This window comes from Trachinotus anak, unplaced genomic scaffold (genome assembly GCF_046630095.1).
Source record: "Trachinotus anak isolate AG129_WGS33_773 ecotype Australia unplaced genomic scaffold, CSIRO_AGI_Tana_v1 ptg000008l, whole genome shotgun sequence".
In the NCBI taxonomy this organism is placed as follows: Eukaryota; Metazoa; Chordata; class Actinopteri; order Carangiformes; family Carangidae; genus Trachinotus; species Trachinotus anak.
The window spans coordinates 25,738,836-25,751,008 of NW_027273859.1; the positions used below are offsets into that span (position 1 = coordinate 25,738,836).

Genomic DNA, 12,173 nt, shown 5'->3' on the forward strand with positions numbered 1-12,173 from the left:
TGCAGATTGTTTATATAGGTTTTTTTTTTTTTTTTTTACTGATAGTCATTAGTGATACTTTATGTTTTTACGTAATTTGTTTTATTTCCTCAAATTCAGTTTTTTTTGTTCCATTTAATTAACAGTCTGTACCCACATATCACTAACATTTCTATCAAAACACTGTGTAAGAAAATCTATAACTTGCCCAAAATTTGAAATGTAACACGAGTCTGCCTTTGGTGGTAAACAGCAATTATTTATTGAAATGAAATTAAAAAGAATAAGTACCAGATCTATTGCATTATTGTAACATTTTGTTTCTGTAACGGGGGCAGGGTGGGCGAGACGGTTACTCTACTGTTTTTTTCTCCTGTAGGATGTAGCGAACACAAAGATACAAGGAACATTCAGCTATCACAGATTGCACACCAGATACTGTAGTAATGCAGTCTAATACAAGACCACCAAAATAATCCAAGATTTTCTCTTTTTTTTTCTCCTCCTTCTTCTTCCTCTTAACTAGACCTAAATTTTTTTTCCATAAAGAGTACAAAAGTCCACCCAGAGTTGGGGACACAATCTGCAGCTCTGTACACAAACCTGACGCTCGGTCACTCAGCCTAACTCATCAGTCAAAGCTTCCAACAAAAGAAAAAACCAAAAAGAATAAAACCAACAAAAAAAGATAATATAATGCCGAGAACATGTACAATGCACTGACACAGAAAGTCAGCTGTGTTAATAGACATGCAACAAGTAACAAAACTTGCTGAAATCGCAATAATCATTAAAAAAATCTAAAACCAGTTATAATTGCATAAATACTTTGTACAGTTCATTTATCCGCTGTGAAATGCACCTTTCTGTTAAAATGACAACGTAAAACTGCATTCAATAAAAACTCGTGACTCATCTTGACTTTTTTGTACAGGTGAAGGTGCAAAAGAAACTGTTGATTGATAGAAGCCGACTCGGCCTTTTCAGCTAGATGGCATGATTGCACACTAAATTACAGTACATAAACGCAGAATGATATAAGAAGGACAATTACAAGAGTGCATATTATTAGTACAACGTCAGGGCTCTGTGGGAGTGAATATTAAAGTACTTTCTGAAAAGTATTTTCTTTCTTTTTTTTTTTTTTTTTTTACACGTTTGAGACTCTGTGAAGACTAGTGGTAAACGAAAAAGAAAAAAAGGTCTCTCCAGGAAAGAAAATAAGCAGCACTTGAATGCACAGTTGTTGCCCACAGAACCACAAACAAAACAACATGAACACATGTATGAAGTGAGAGGAGGGGAGTGACAAATCAAAGAAAACAACATGGTCAGGCTTTTCATGAAAACAACAGCACTTTGTTTGTGTTGAACCACTGAGGCCAGCAGCAGCAGACGTCCAGTAAAACTGTATTTTGTGGCGATGTACAAACTCGTACACACGACAAACTCTTTGTATTGACTCATCTTTAGTTTACCCCCGACTGTGAGCTGGTTTCCATGATGTTTCTTGTATATAAAGGTTCCTTTTGTAGAATTTGAAAAGTTCAGATTTTGGCGGCTCCTAATGGCAGCATCAAAAATGACACTACATAGATACATCTGCTATCTGAACAATTTTAAATATTCTGCAAAGGTCCAGTGAAAACCATGTATCTAAGATTAAATCAAGGATTTCTTTATGGATTGAGAATATTTTCCTTCTCCTCGAGATAAACTCTGTAAAACTTTGACAGATTATCTGTAACGTGCATTGAAGCAAATCTAAATACAGGGCTATTTTCCTCAGCTCATGAAACTGCTGTGGCTTTAAAAAAAAAAACACTGATCTGCATTTGCTTTGTCATTGTTGTTTCATTATCCCTGCAGTGTGTCCATCATGATTTGTGTTGCTGACTACATAATGACAAGACGATGCACTTGTCCTTTTTGTGCCTCTGTTTTTTTTTTTCTTGGCTCATGTCGTCTTGTGTTGTCTTCCATTGTGAATTTATGGGACAACTCCAAAATGGACAGTGACACTGCAGCAGAGATAATGACCGGGCAAACTCTCACAAACAGCCTTAGCAGCACAAAACAACAAATGGACTAATGTACGATATATTTTTTGACCTGAATGAAACCTCATTGACTTGTCCAAAGATAATTCCTTGAGTTTCTCTAAACTGTTTTTCAACCCATAATTAAATTTTTTTTTATCTTAACAAACTTTTCATAAACTCATCTTTAGTCAATAATAAGGATAAACGAATCCATCACAGGTAATTTTAGTAAGTCATGCATTCAATTGGTTCCTGGTCATTTAACATGATTGGTCTGATTACACAGGAGCAAAAACAGGTTACAAATTAGTGTCAACGAGCAGCTGATATACATGTTGTGCACTAATGTTAACAGTCTCCTCAAAATACAGTTTTTTCCTCCCCTGCTGGGCTCAGTAGCTAAGATGTAAAACTAGTCAGATGTGGACTTTATTCCCTGCATTTGTGCCACAACTGCAACATAAAGAATAAAAGAGTCAAACAGCCATCGTGTCCGACTGTCTCCTTGTGTTTCACTTTTTAGACAAAGCACTTCTTGATTTCATGATTTCACGGCCCAAGTGATTATTTACATCTCCTCAGACGTCGACATACTTTCTCTCAGTGCTGAAAACAACTCTTTGAAAAGATGCTCGGCTGCTGCTCCTCCAGTTCAACATCTTCTACTGAGGATAAAGTGTATGGAGTGCCACGTTTGCTGCTGTAATAATGCCACAGGATCGGAGTGAAGTCCAGCAAACGACGAATAAAGACTACAATTCATATGAGGAGTCCCTTTTCTGTGTGCATTCAAAAAGCTGTACAGTAACTAAAATGAGGCTAAAAAAAACATGGTGGAAAATAAATGTGCAGCAATATTACATGTGCGTGTTGTCTGCATCATTTTGTTTTGTTTTTATCCAATTCATATTTTTTCACAGATGATGAACGCATGATGTTTTGTCTCCAGACAAATTAAAAAAAGTAGGAAAACATAGAAAATTTCAAAATAAATGGACTGATATGGTCTAAAAAATTTTAAAAATCTGAAATGATAACATGTCCAGTCTTGGAAAAGCAGCAGCAACAAAGATTCTCCAAATGGGGATTCTTATAACGGACAGAATAGATGATAGGTTTCAAGAAAAAAAAAAAAGAAAAATCAATATCATTGATAGATAGAACAATTTGGCAAAAAAGGAAAAGATAATCAGATAATAAATCTCTCTCTGATGGTGATGGCTTGATACTGTGGGCAACGCACACACAGAATAAATCACATTTTTGTAAACAACAAAAAAAAAAACAAAAAAAAAAGATCAGGAAAGAATTTTGCATAACTAGACCCACTAGTGAATTCAACCCACAGACATTAATTATTGACATTCATATCCCTCCCTTCCCTCCGTGTTATTCCTCTGAACTTGCCGTGACTCATGACGCAGACTACACACAATCGATTTTGTTTTTTTTGTTTTTTTTAAAGCCAGGAGTGGTTAGTCACAACGCTATGTTACAGGCAATTTGTTTTTTTTTTCTTCTCATTGACCTTTTTTTTGTTCTGTGTTTGTTCCTCTTAGAGTTAAAAAGGCCATGGTCATTATTTACAATATACACAAGTTTGTTATGTCTTGCAGTGAAAGAGGAAGTTTTCCCTGTTTTTGATCTCAAAGCAATAATGGCGGGTGATTGACTGAAGCGTGCCGCGTCGACGGTGTTTTTGCTCTTTTTTTTTTTTCCTCCAGGGGACGAGTGCAGGTGCTAAAGTAGTGATTGAGTTTTTTTTCCGTTTCCTTGCCCCCGTCTCTTCTGCTGAGTTTTACTGCTGTGATGATGCAATAGCCGTCACTCCCTCCTGTTATAGTCTGTCAGTGTGTTACAGTGCATGTGGTTACTGTACGGACGGGGGGGGTGGGGTGGGGGGGGGGTGGGGGGGGTAAAGGGGGTTTTGAGGGAGGTGGTTTTGGGTTATAAGGGAGGTGTTGAGGGGACAACAAGGCAGATGGAGGAATGAAACGCTCCTCAGGTAGGAGTCCTCAACAGGAGGGATTTCTTTCGTCGGCGGAGGTGGAGGTGGAGCTCAGTTTCTGCAGCCGTCCTCGACGCTTCGTTCATGTTGAAGGTTGTAATAACAGTTCTGACAAACTCGCACCGGTGACGAGATCTTCAGCCTTTTGATCTCTGATTGGAAGCGACTGCACCTGTAAAACACGGTGAGACAAGGTGGATATTTTTTTTTTTAATGGTAGGCAGGAAATTCAAGTTCTCACAGGAGAAAGATTTTATGAAGAACAAAGCAGAAAAGAGGAAAGACAGAATAAAAAATGGAAGAATAAACACTAATGTATATGAACATATGTAGCCAAGTCTGCAACTAATAATACAGCTATCAATGAATCTAATATGTTTTAATTTAGTTACTAAAGAGTACAGACTAAATAACCTGGATCTGAGTCTTGGGAAACACTCAAGTTAAAAGGTGCTGAGGACGCAAAGAATTTAACAGCAGTGACACTCAGAGAAGATTGTGACAAGTTGTGCAGAACAAAGAACAAAAGTTCATTGAAATGTATGAAAAAGCTTCAGTAACAATTATATGAAAAAGGTTAGCGAACTGGAAAAATTCTCTTACTTCTGGCAGAAGAGCTGCCCGCAGTTCCTGCAGTGGTGGCGTCGCTCAGTGAGGGAGAAACGAACAGTGCAGCCGGAGCAGCTGTCGACGACCTCGTCCTTCACCCAGTGATCGGCCGCCGACCGGCCCGGCTGGTCACTGACCGACCAGCTGAAGACCCGACCACGCCCATCGCCCACCAGGATCTTACTGTGGTCCCTGAGGAGAGGACGATACAGGGGGGAATAAGACGGTGGTTGAGAGGAAGGTGAAATGCACATAATATGCACTTTGACTGGAATTGTGCTTTGTGTTTAAATGTTTATACAGTTTCCTAACAGAGTTTGGACAATATGTCAACCACAGCACGTCCCTCACAACGTCCAGCAGTGTGATGTAACGCAGAAGAACCTCTTCAGATTTATCAAACGCATCTTACAAAATTAAAAGTAAAAACATCATCTTTGTCTCGGCTCTCTTACTTGGAGATGGCGAGGGAGGAGATCTCTGCTGGGTGAGCGTTGTCCTTGCGATCGAATGCCGTGTGCATGGTGAGTTTACTCCGGAAGACCAGCTGGCGCTCCCATCGGTAGCCTGCAACAACAACAACACACAACAAAGACACCTAAAGAAGAAGCATAGTGGAGCAAACTCTCTCGTCTAGTAAAACGTTTTCTTTCTTGCTTAGAACCTGCAAACTTTGAAAGAACTTTGTTAAAAAATTCAATCCCAATATCTGATAACCACTGGACACGCACCTGCCCTGAGCTGGTTATACGTCCGTGCCTCCATGGTGGGGGGCTGGAGGGGCTGAGGCACTGAGGCCTGGCCTGGATGAGCTGGATGAGGGTGGGGGCCTTTCGTTTGGCCCTCAGAGTAGTTGACAAACACAAAGCCGTCCTTCTCGTCGATGCTCAGCGTGTCTGACCAGCGGTGGGAGTCGTCGGAGCCGCTGTCCATCGACCACGAGGCCCCGGCTCTGGCTGAGGGACCTTAAAGATTTTTATTTTTCAGGAGTGAGAACATCAGTATGGACTGAGGATCACGGTTTAATAAAGGCAGTCTCCGATCTCAGTGAAAGACTTACACAGGAAATTAACAACAGAGGAAGAAGAAGGTGGAGTGACGAAGCAAAAATGGTTCTTTGTGGACAAAGAAACTTTCCCTGATGTAAGATTTCATTAAACAGATGAGGAGTTAAAGATATTTATGTATCAGTGCTGTGTCACCCACAGCTTTTTATTGTAGCTTCATTCAAACACCTAAACTGTAGCTGTGCATGCTGATGTTTGTACCTCTGGGTCTGTGGACGGTGCTGCCCGGCTGGCTGCCTCCACCTGTCGACGGGTTGCGTGGTGCTTTGGGCTCCTGGCTCAGACTGGGCTCGTCCCCGTCCGACTCGCTGCTGTCCTCTTCACCGTTGTGACTCTCGCCGCCCTCTGTGAGATTTTAAAAATGTGTGACTTTTCAATTTTGTGAACTTGTTGTGAAAACAGATAAAAAGGAGTTAAAACATTGTCCGTTTATTAAGTTTTGATACATGTCTCTGGAGCTCGAATCTGTTTTTGTTTTCCCTGCCGAATGGACTCACCAATCTTCTCCTCGCCACAGCAGTCAGGCACATCTGGCTCCACTGGCTCTGGAGCAGGGGTTTCTGGGACTTGGAGAAACTCCATTCTCCAAAACTACAAAAGATTTTTTTAGGAGGTTTGATTAAGTTCACGTTTTCAAGAACGGGCTGAAGTTATGGTTGTTGCTTATAAACTGTTGTTGTCAAGCCAACTTGTTTATATGTTATATGTTTGCAACTGAACGTCTCTGTCTGCAAGACGCCACTGGCAGCACTTGAAATACTCATGTCCCATTTAGGAGAACATGAGAGGAAACTGTCAGCATGAGAACACAGTGCGTGATATCAAAGAGGGTACGGTTACCCTGACGACACCGTCGGAGTGACCCGTGACGATGACGTTCTGAGTGTCCCACTCGTTCATCTCCGACACGCAGCAGCACAGGATCTGCTGGCTGCGTCCCGTGAAGGTGTTGGCGCTGGCGATGGGGCTGCCGTTAATGCTCCACACGTGGATGTAGGTGCCTGCACAGGACACGATATCCCCCTGCGCGCACACACACACACACACGCACACACACACACACTCTTTCCATTACTTTTGGCCTTCCATCTGCTATTATTATTATTATTATGATTATTATTATGCAGGTGACTTTATTTTCATTGAGAGTGGGAGGAGAATCCAATGTCCAACCCACCGTCAGTTCATTGATGCACAGAGCAGAGACCGGTGCCCGGTGTCCCCTGAGCTGCGTGACGAAGGAGAGCTTGTTGAGGTCCCAGATGATGCAGGTTCGATCCCGTGAGCCGCTGACAACAATGTGGTACGCTGACGATGCCGTCAGACACGTTACAGCGTCGGTGTGTCCCAGTAATGCCTACGATGTACAAATGAGATGAAATCAACAAATTTCAACACAGGTTTGAACAGTTTCCTGCTCTGAAGAGCTGCCTCCTTTCGCCTGCAGGGACAAATCATCAAACAGTGACACAGACACTGAATGGGAGCTTTTCAGGTTTCTGCGCATTAAGCATAAGGTATTTTATTTTGAAGCCCTCAGAGCAAGTGCTGCTCCAGGAAGTGGGGAACAATTTATTGTTTGTGTGTTTGTGCGTTTACCTGTTTGAGCACAAGCGACTTGGCCCTCTCCTTGGAGGTTCCTGTCTCCCACACACAGATGGCGGTGCTGGGGCCACCAGTGATAACCAGCTTGGGGTTTGGACATATGGCACACAGGATCTGACCCCACTCTGACAGACACTCGTACACCACCAACGCCTGGAACCAAATTGATGGTTAGCATCGAAGACTGGTCGCCTGACGTGTGCAGAGGTGAGGAAATGGAGACTGAGGATTGGGCTGTTCTGGTTGTTTCAGACTACATCTCAACAACCCACACTTTACATTTTAAGGCTTTCGAAAGTCCAGAAAAGATTTACAAATGTAGTGAGAGAGCACCGATAAAACCAAACCCCCCTGAGCTGTTCTTATACTGAAACTACAAACTTCTGTAGGAGAACCTGTTGTAGTACTCCTTTCATTTTGTTCTACCAAGAGACAGATTTGATTTTACTCCATACAAGTAACAGTTTTATACAGACAACAGAACCACATCATAAGAAGAAGAACATGAGAGATGTACAGTGGCCCTGAGAGCTCAATGCGCCGCAACTTTCCAGGGGACACAAAAAAGTGCTGAACCTGGCAGGGATGCACTTGCAGGGATGTTTTATAATATATGTATTATAATACAGCCATACATGCTTGTTGTTCAATGCTTTTAAAGTCAAAAGTCCCAGCTGGTTCATCACTTTTTGGTGTCCCCTGGAAACACTTCTCTGCATGTGTTTTCTTGCAGTGCTTTGAGCTCTCAGGGCCACCGTAGAGACGTTTGTAAAAGCTGCTGCTATAAAAACTGAGGCGTCAGTCAGCAAAGTGTATTTTATTCCAGCACCAGCAGGGGGAAACCCGGATTAATGTTTCACACTCACCTGCCAGTTTCAAGGTGAAATACAAGTAGGAAGGAAATCTACAGTCAGGCAGTCGTGTTGAAAAGGCACAGCTCTATTAAAATCTGCTGATTCATTACTAGTAGTCAGTAAAAATACTCAAACAAATCAGTCTGGAGAATAAAGACGTGTCCTCTCTGAGAAAACTGTGGCTGTTATAAAAACTGTTACAGACCTTGTCAGACTCATAGTTAGCCAGACGGCAGCTGAGGTCGGCGTAGCCCCAGGCGAAGGTCTTGCTCCAGGTCGGGGGAACCAGCACTTTGTTTTGCTCCACAGCGAGGATGCCCTTGTCGGTGCAAACAATCTGTCCCACGGGCTCCTTCAGCTCTAGAGAGGGGGAATAAAAAGAGAAATGTGAGGGGGCGAGTTCCTGCATCTTAGGGAGTTGGTGCTGCAATGTTAAATAGGCAGAGCGTGGAAGTGTGATTTATTTCCCACTGGGACACATGTTTCAGAAAATGAAATTAATTCATGTTACTGTATGAACATTAAAGTGATCACGCAGTATCATCAGTCGGTTACAAACACAGATACCAGTTGATTAACGACATAATTCAGCTTTTTATTGATATTTAGAAAAAATATCAAGGAAAAGACAAACACCCAGTGTTGGTCTGTCTGTTTGTGAGTGTCTGTGTGTGAAGTGCACAAATGTACCTTTGACAGGTGCTAGAGAAGGTCTGAGATTGTCCAGATGATGGAAGAAGATCTTGTCGCTGCTGGAGCTCGGAGGAACGCTTGCGATCTCACCGTTGGCTTTACTGCGTACCCGCTTGGGAGGGTGGGGCTTCTTAAACAGCTGAAACACACACAGATCGACGTGTGTGAGCGTTAGCAATCCTGCAGCAGCAGCACCAGTGGCTGTACAAACAGTAGCAGTACAAGCAACAGCACAAACAGTTCTGATAACAGCTTCGTGTGTCCAGACATGAGCCGATATCTGACCTGTTTGGGGATTTGTCCGAAGTTGTTGATGAAACCGATGGTGGCCGTCTCTTTAAGCGGGTCATTGATGTTGTAGATGTCCACCTGACCCTCGTAGAACAGGTGGTGGAAGACGTTGACCGCCTCCACCGCTGGCGGACCCTGCTGCTTGTAGCCAAAAATCAGGTCGATCCACTCGTGGAGGTGGGCCGACACGTAGTCGCACTCCAGCGCCTGGAGAAGGACGAGAAGACGAGATGGAGGTTAGATAGAAGCGTGCTCGCTGAAACTGAGACCTGTTACAAGTGGGTGGACTTCCTACCTCTCTGTGGACTCTGATGAACTCGCGGGGGTCGCCCTTGGCCCAAGGTGGCAGGATCACGTCACCCAGCTTGGTTCCGTTCTGCTTGGCACCTGGTACGTCAAACAGCAGCAGGCAGACAGAACATTAATATTCATGGCGTCAATTTGACTTGAGCTGCCGCCAGCTGTTATCGTCCATGCTTCCTCATACTGACCCAAGTCGAAGTTGTTGGAGTTGAGCATGAACTCTGGCAGATAGAAGAACTCGGGGATGAGCTCCTTGACGTCAGCCATGTTGTGTTTGGAGGCAGAGAGCCAGGCTTCACGCACGCTGTGGAACATCCTGTCAGCCAGGTCAAAATGACCTCCCTAACAATCACACAATCACACAGGGACATGGTTCAGGAGACTGAAAGCGTCAACACTCTGTCAACCTACATAAAATCATTATTTTTGTAGGCGCTAGAAGGATGATTATATTTTCCATCAGCCCTTAGGAGCTGCCAAAAGCAGGAGAAACAAAACTTATGGCAGAGGAGGCAAACAAACTCCCACCAAAATAAAATAAAAAAATAGAGTTACTGTTCTTTCATTTCGCTCTAGTTTACACTGGAGTCGGACTAAAAACAACCATCTATCAACATTAGTAAAACTGGCATTTTCTCATTAAATAAACCATATATTACACTGTAACTGATTTTTTTTTTGTTTTTAATCATTGGGAAACTGTAAATGCACAGAACATTTCAGAGGACTAGGAAAACTCAGATCAAACCTGGAGTCTCAGGAAAATCTGTGTGAAAGGCTCCATCCGGACCAGATAAGAGGCTACAATCATGGCTGATGAGTAGTGGGTGCCGTAGTGGTAGGCTGGGGTTTCACCTGGTGTCACAGAAAACAACAGTATTGATATGAAATAAATGAGAATAAATCTTTAATCAGGGTGTGAAACTTCTACAGACACGGAGTCAAGAGGTCTCACTCTTATATGAATTTCTGTTTTTTGGGGGGGATTTTTAAAAATAAACCCTTTTAAATAAAACCTTCAAGGTCAATTATGGCTCTAACTCGTGACTGCTTGGGATTACAGTAGGTCAGTGTGATCTTTCCAAATTTACAGTTTGTTACTCTTTGAGTCCGTTTGTTAACTCGTGTCTGGGGTCTTACCATTGGGGTCTTCCCAGTCCTTGTACCTCTTCTTGTACTGTGTCAGTCTGTCGTCGGTCTGGGCGCCCATTGGCTTGGCGAGGTTGCGGAACGTTTTGGGGTTGCTCAGGTCCAGCTCCTGGTTAACATGGAGTTCATGCATATGTTTAACACTGGTGACTTGGCCCTGGTGCTGTTGTCATGGCAACATGCTAACTTAACTACCAATAACAAATGAGAGAAAAGCTTCACTTACCTCGGAGTCGTAGTCGGCGAGGATCCAGGGGAAGACCGGGTACTGCATCAAGTCGTTGTAGGAGCGTCCTGCCAGTGTGTTCAGATGCATCAGATACTGGAAGTTACTGATCTCTCCTCGCTGGAAAACACATCACACACATGTCACACATGTCACAGCTGCAGTTTGTGTTGAAGTGAACAGCAGGGTTCGACGGACGACTCCAGGTTCTTACCTCCCATCTTTGAGTCACTGACCTCTCACCAACCAGTGTGCTTAGGAGACCAGATCTGACAAAGACCAGGACAGAGAGGAAGTTCAGCTAATGTGTTACATGTGGGATACTCTGGTTTTCAATTTGATTTATTATGAGAGAAGATCAAACCCATTATTTGTCTAAATGCTTTCAACACAGATTAAAAAAAACCAAAACAAAACATGAATATCTGCAGATTCCATTAATCATCTCACAACATCCAAAAACAGTCACCCAACCTCGTGAGAGCCAGTGGATAGAAAGCAGGATCTGTGCTAAATGTAGCAGGAAGGAGGTCTTACCCTTGTTCTACGCTGGTGTTGGGCCTCTGGCCTGAAACCGACTCTGAGCTGTCGGCCAGTGAAGGCACCACAGCCAAGAACCTGCAGGGAATTAGTAATAATAAAATGAGAAAATGAAAAAAAAACAAAAAAAAACATATACAGCTCAATTTGACTAAAGTAACCATTGTAAAATTCTTCTTTTCTGCAAACACCCTGACTACCCAGCCTCAATCAGTGCTTAGTCGTACGCTGTAATACAGTATATTCTAATATGAAACTGTAGTCTCATGATTAAGTAGCATTAAATAATTGCTTGTAACTTCAGAGAGTAGAAAAGAGAAGTTTTTTCTTTCTGTTACTAAAACACAAGATCAGCAGCAAGTTTTGCTTTCAGTACCTTTGGTAGACCTTGTTGCGGACCCCTTTCTGGAAGGCTAACAAGTAGTTCCTCCCGTCTGCAGAGAAGACCTCCACTGCCATCGGCTGAGAGAGACACACATCACATTTATACTCAAGAAACAAGTTGGTCTCGGTCTGGACCCAAATGAACTCTGGAGCAGTTTGTTTTTGGTGTGAAAGTGTTCTGAACTCAATCCCATCAGCACATAAACTAACAAGTTTGAGCTGCATGATTAGAGGTGAAGGTTAGCCTCTCATTCTCCGAGACATCTTACAGCAGCGCGTCCTCGCAGAGTCAGAGTCAGAGTGAGCTTTATGATGATGTACTAAAGCGAATCAGCATTCTGGTGCTGGATAGTATGTAGGTGAACTGCCCCAATATATATTAGAGTTGTGAAGTAATTTCATTTAATTTCTGACGCTTATCCA

The 12,173-nt window shown here is 42.9% G+C and overlaps 1 protein-coding gene across 8 annotated transcripts in view; it reads right to left on the reverse strand.

The window, feature by feature from the left end:
* Nucleotides 1-217: 217 nt before the first annotated feature.
* The window catches only part of wdfy3 (WD repeat and FYVE domain containing 3), a 101,985-nt gene continuing 90,029 nt past the window's right edge, over nt 218-12,173 (reverse strand). For 7 of the 8 annotated variants that reach the window (XM_071483816.1, XM_071483818.1, XM_071483817.1 and 4 more), the window contains 20 exons: nt 11,743-11,828; nt 11,364-11,444; nt 11,041-11,095; nt 10,827-10,946; nt 10,592-10,709; nt 10,200-10,306; nt 9,640-9,793; nt 9,444-9,535; nt 9,143-9,355; nt 8,855-8,996; nt 8,370-8,524; nt 7,305-7,463; nt 6,883-7,062; nt 6,546-6,728; nt 6,203-6,296; nt 5,907-6,050; nt 5,370-5,603; nt 5,094-5,205; nt 4,633-4,830; nt 218-4,201 (listed from right to left, as the gene is read on the reverse strand). In XM_071483816.1, coding sequence (XP_071339917.1) covers nt 4,081-4,201; nt 4,633-4,830; nt 5,094-5,205; nt 5,370-5,603; nt 5,907-6,050; nt 6,203-6,296; nt 6,546-6,728; nt 6,883-7,062; nt 7,305-7,463; nt 8,370-8,524; nt 8,855-8,996; nt 9,143-9,355; nt 9,444-9,535; nt 9,640-9,793; nt 10,200-10,306; nt 10,592-10,709; nt 10,827-10,946; nt 11,041-11,095; nt 11,364-11,444; nt 11,743-11,828 — 2,748 coding nt within the window. In that variant the 3' untranslated portion in view covers nt 218-4,080. The remainder of the gene's footprint in view (nt 4,202-4,632; nt 4,831-5,093; nt 5,206-5,369; nt 5,604-5,906; nt 6,051-6,202; nt 6,297-6,545; nt 6,729-6,882; nt 7,063-7,304; nt 7,464-8,369; nt 8,525-8,854; nt 8,997-9,142; nt 9,356-9,443; nt 9,536-9,639; nt 9,794-10,199; nt 10,307-10,591; nt 10,710-10,826; nt 10,947-11,040; nt 11,096-11,363; nt 11,445-11,742; nt 11,829-12,173) is intronic. The other variant, XR_011691674.1, reaches the window with a different exon arrangement.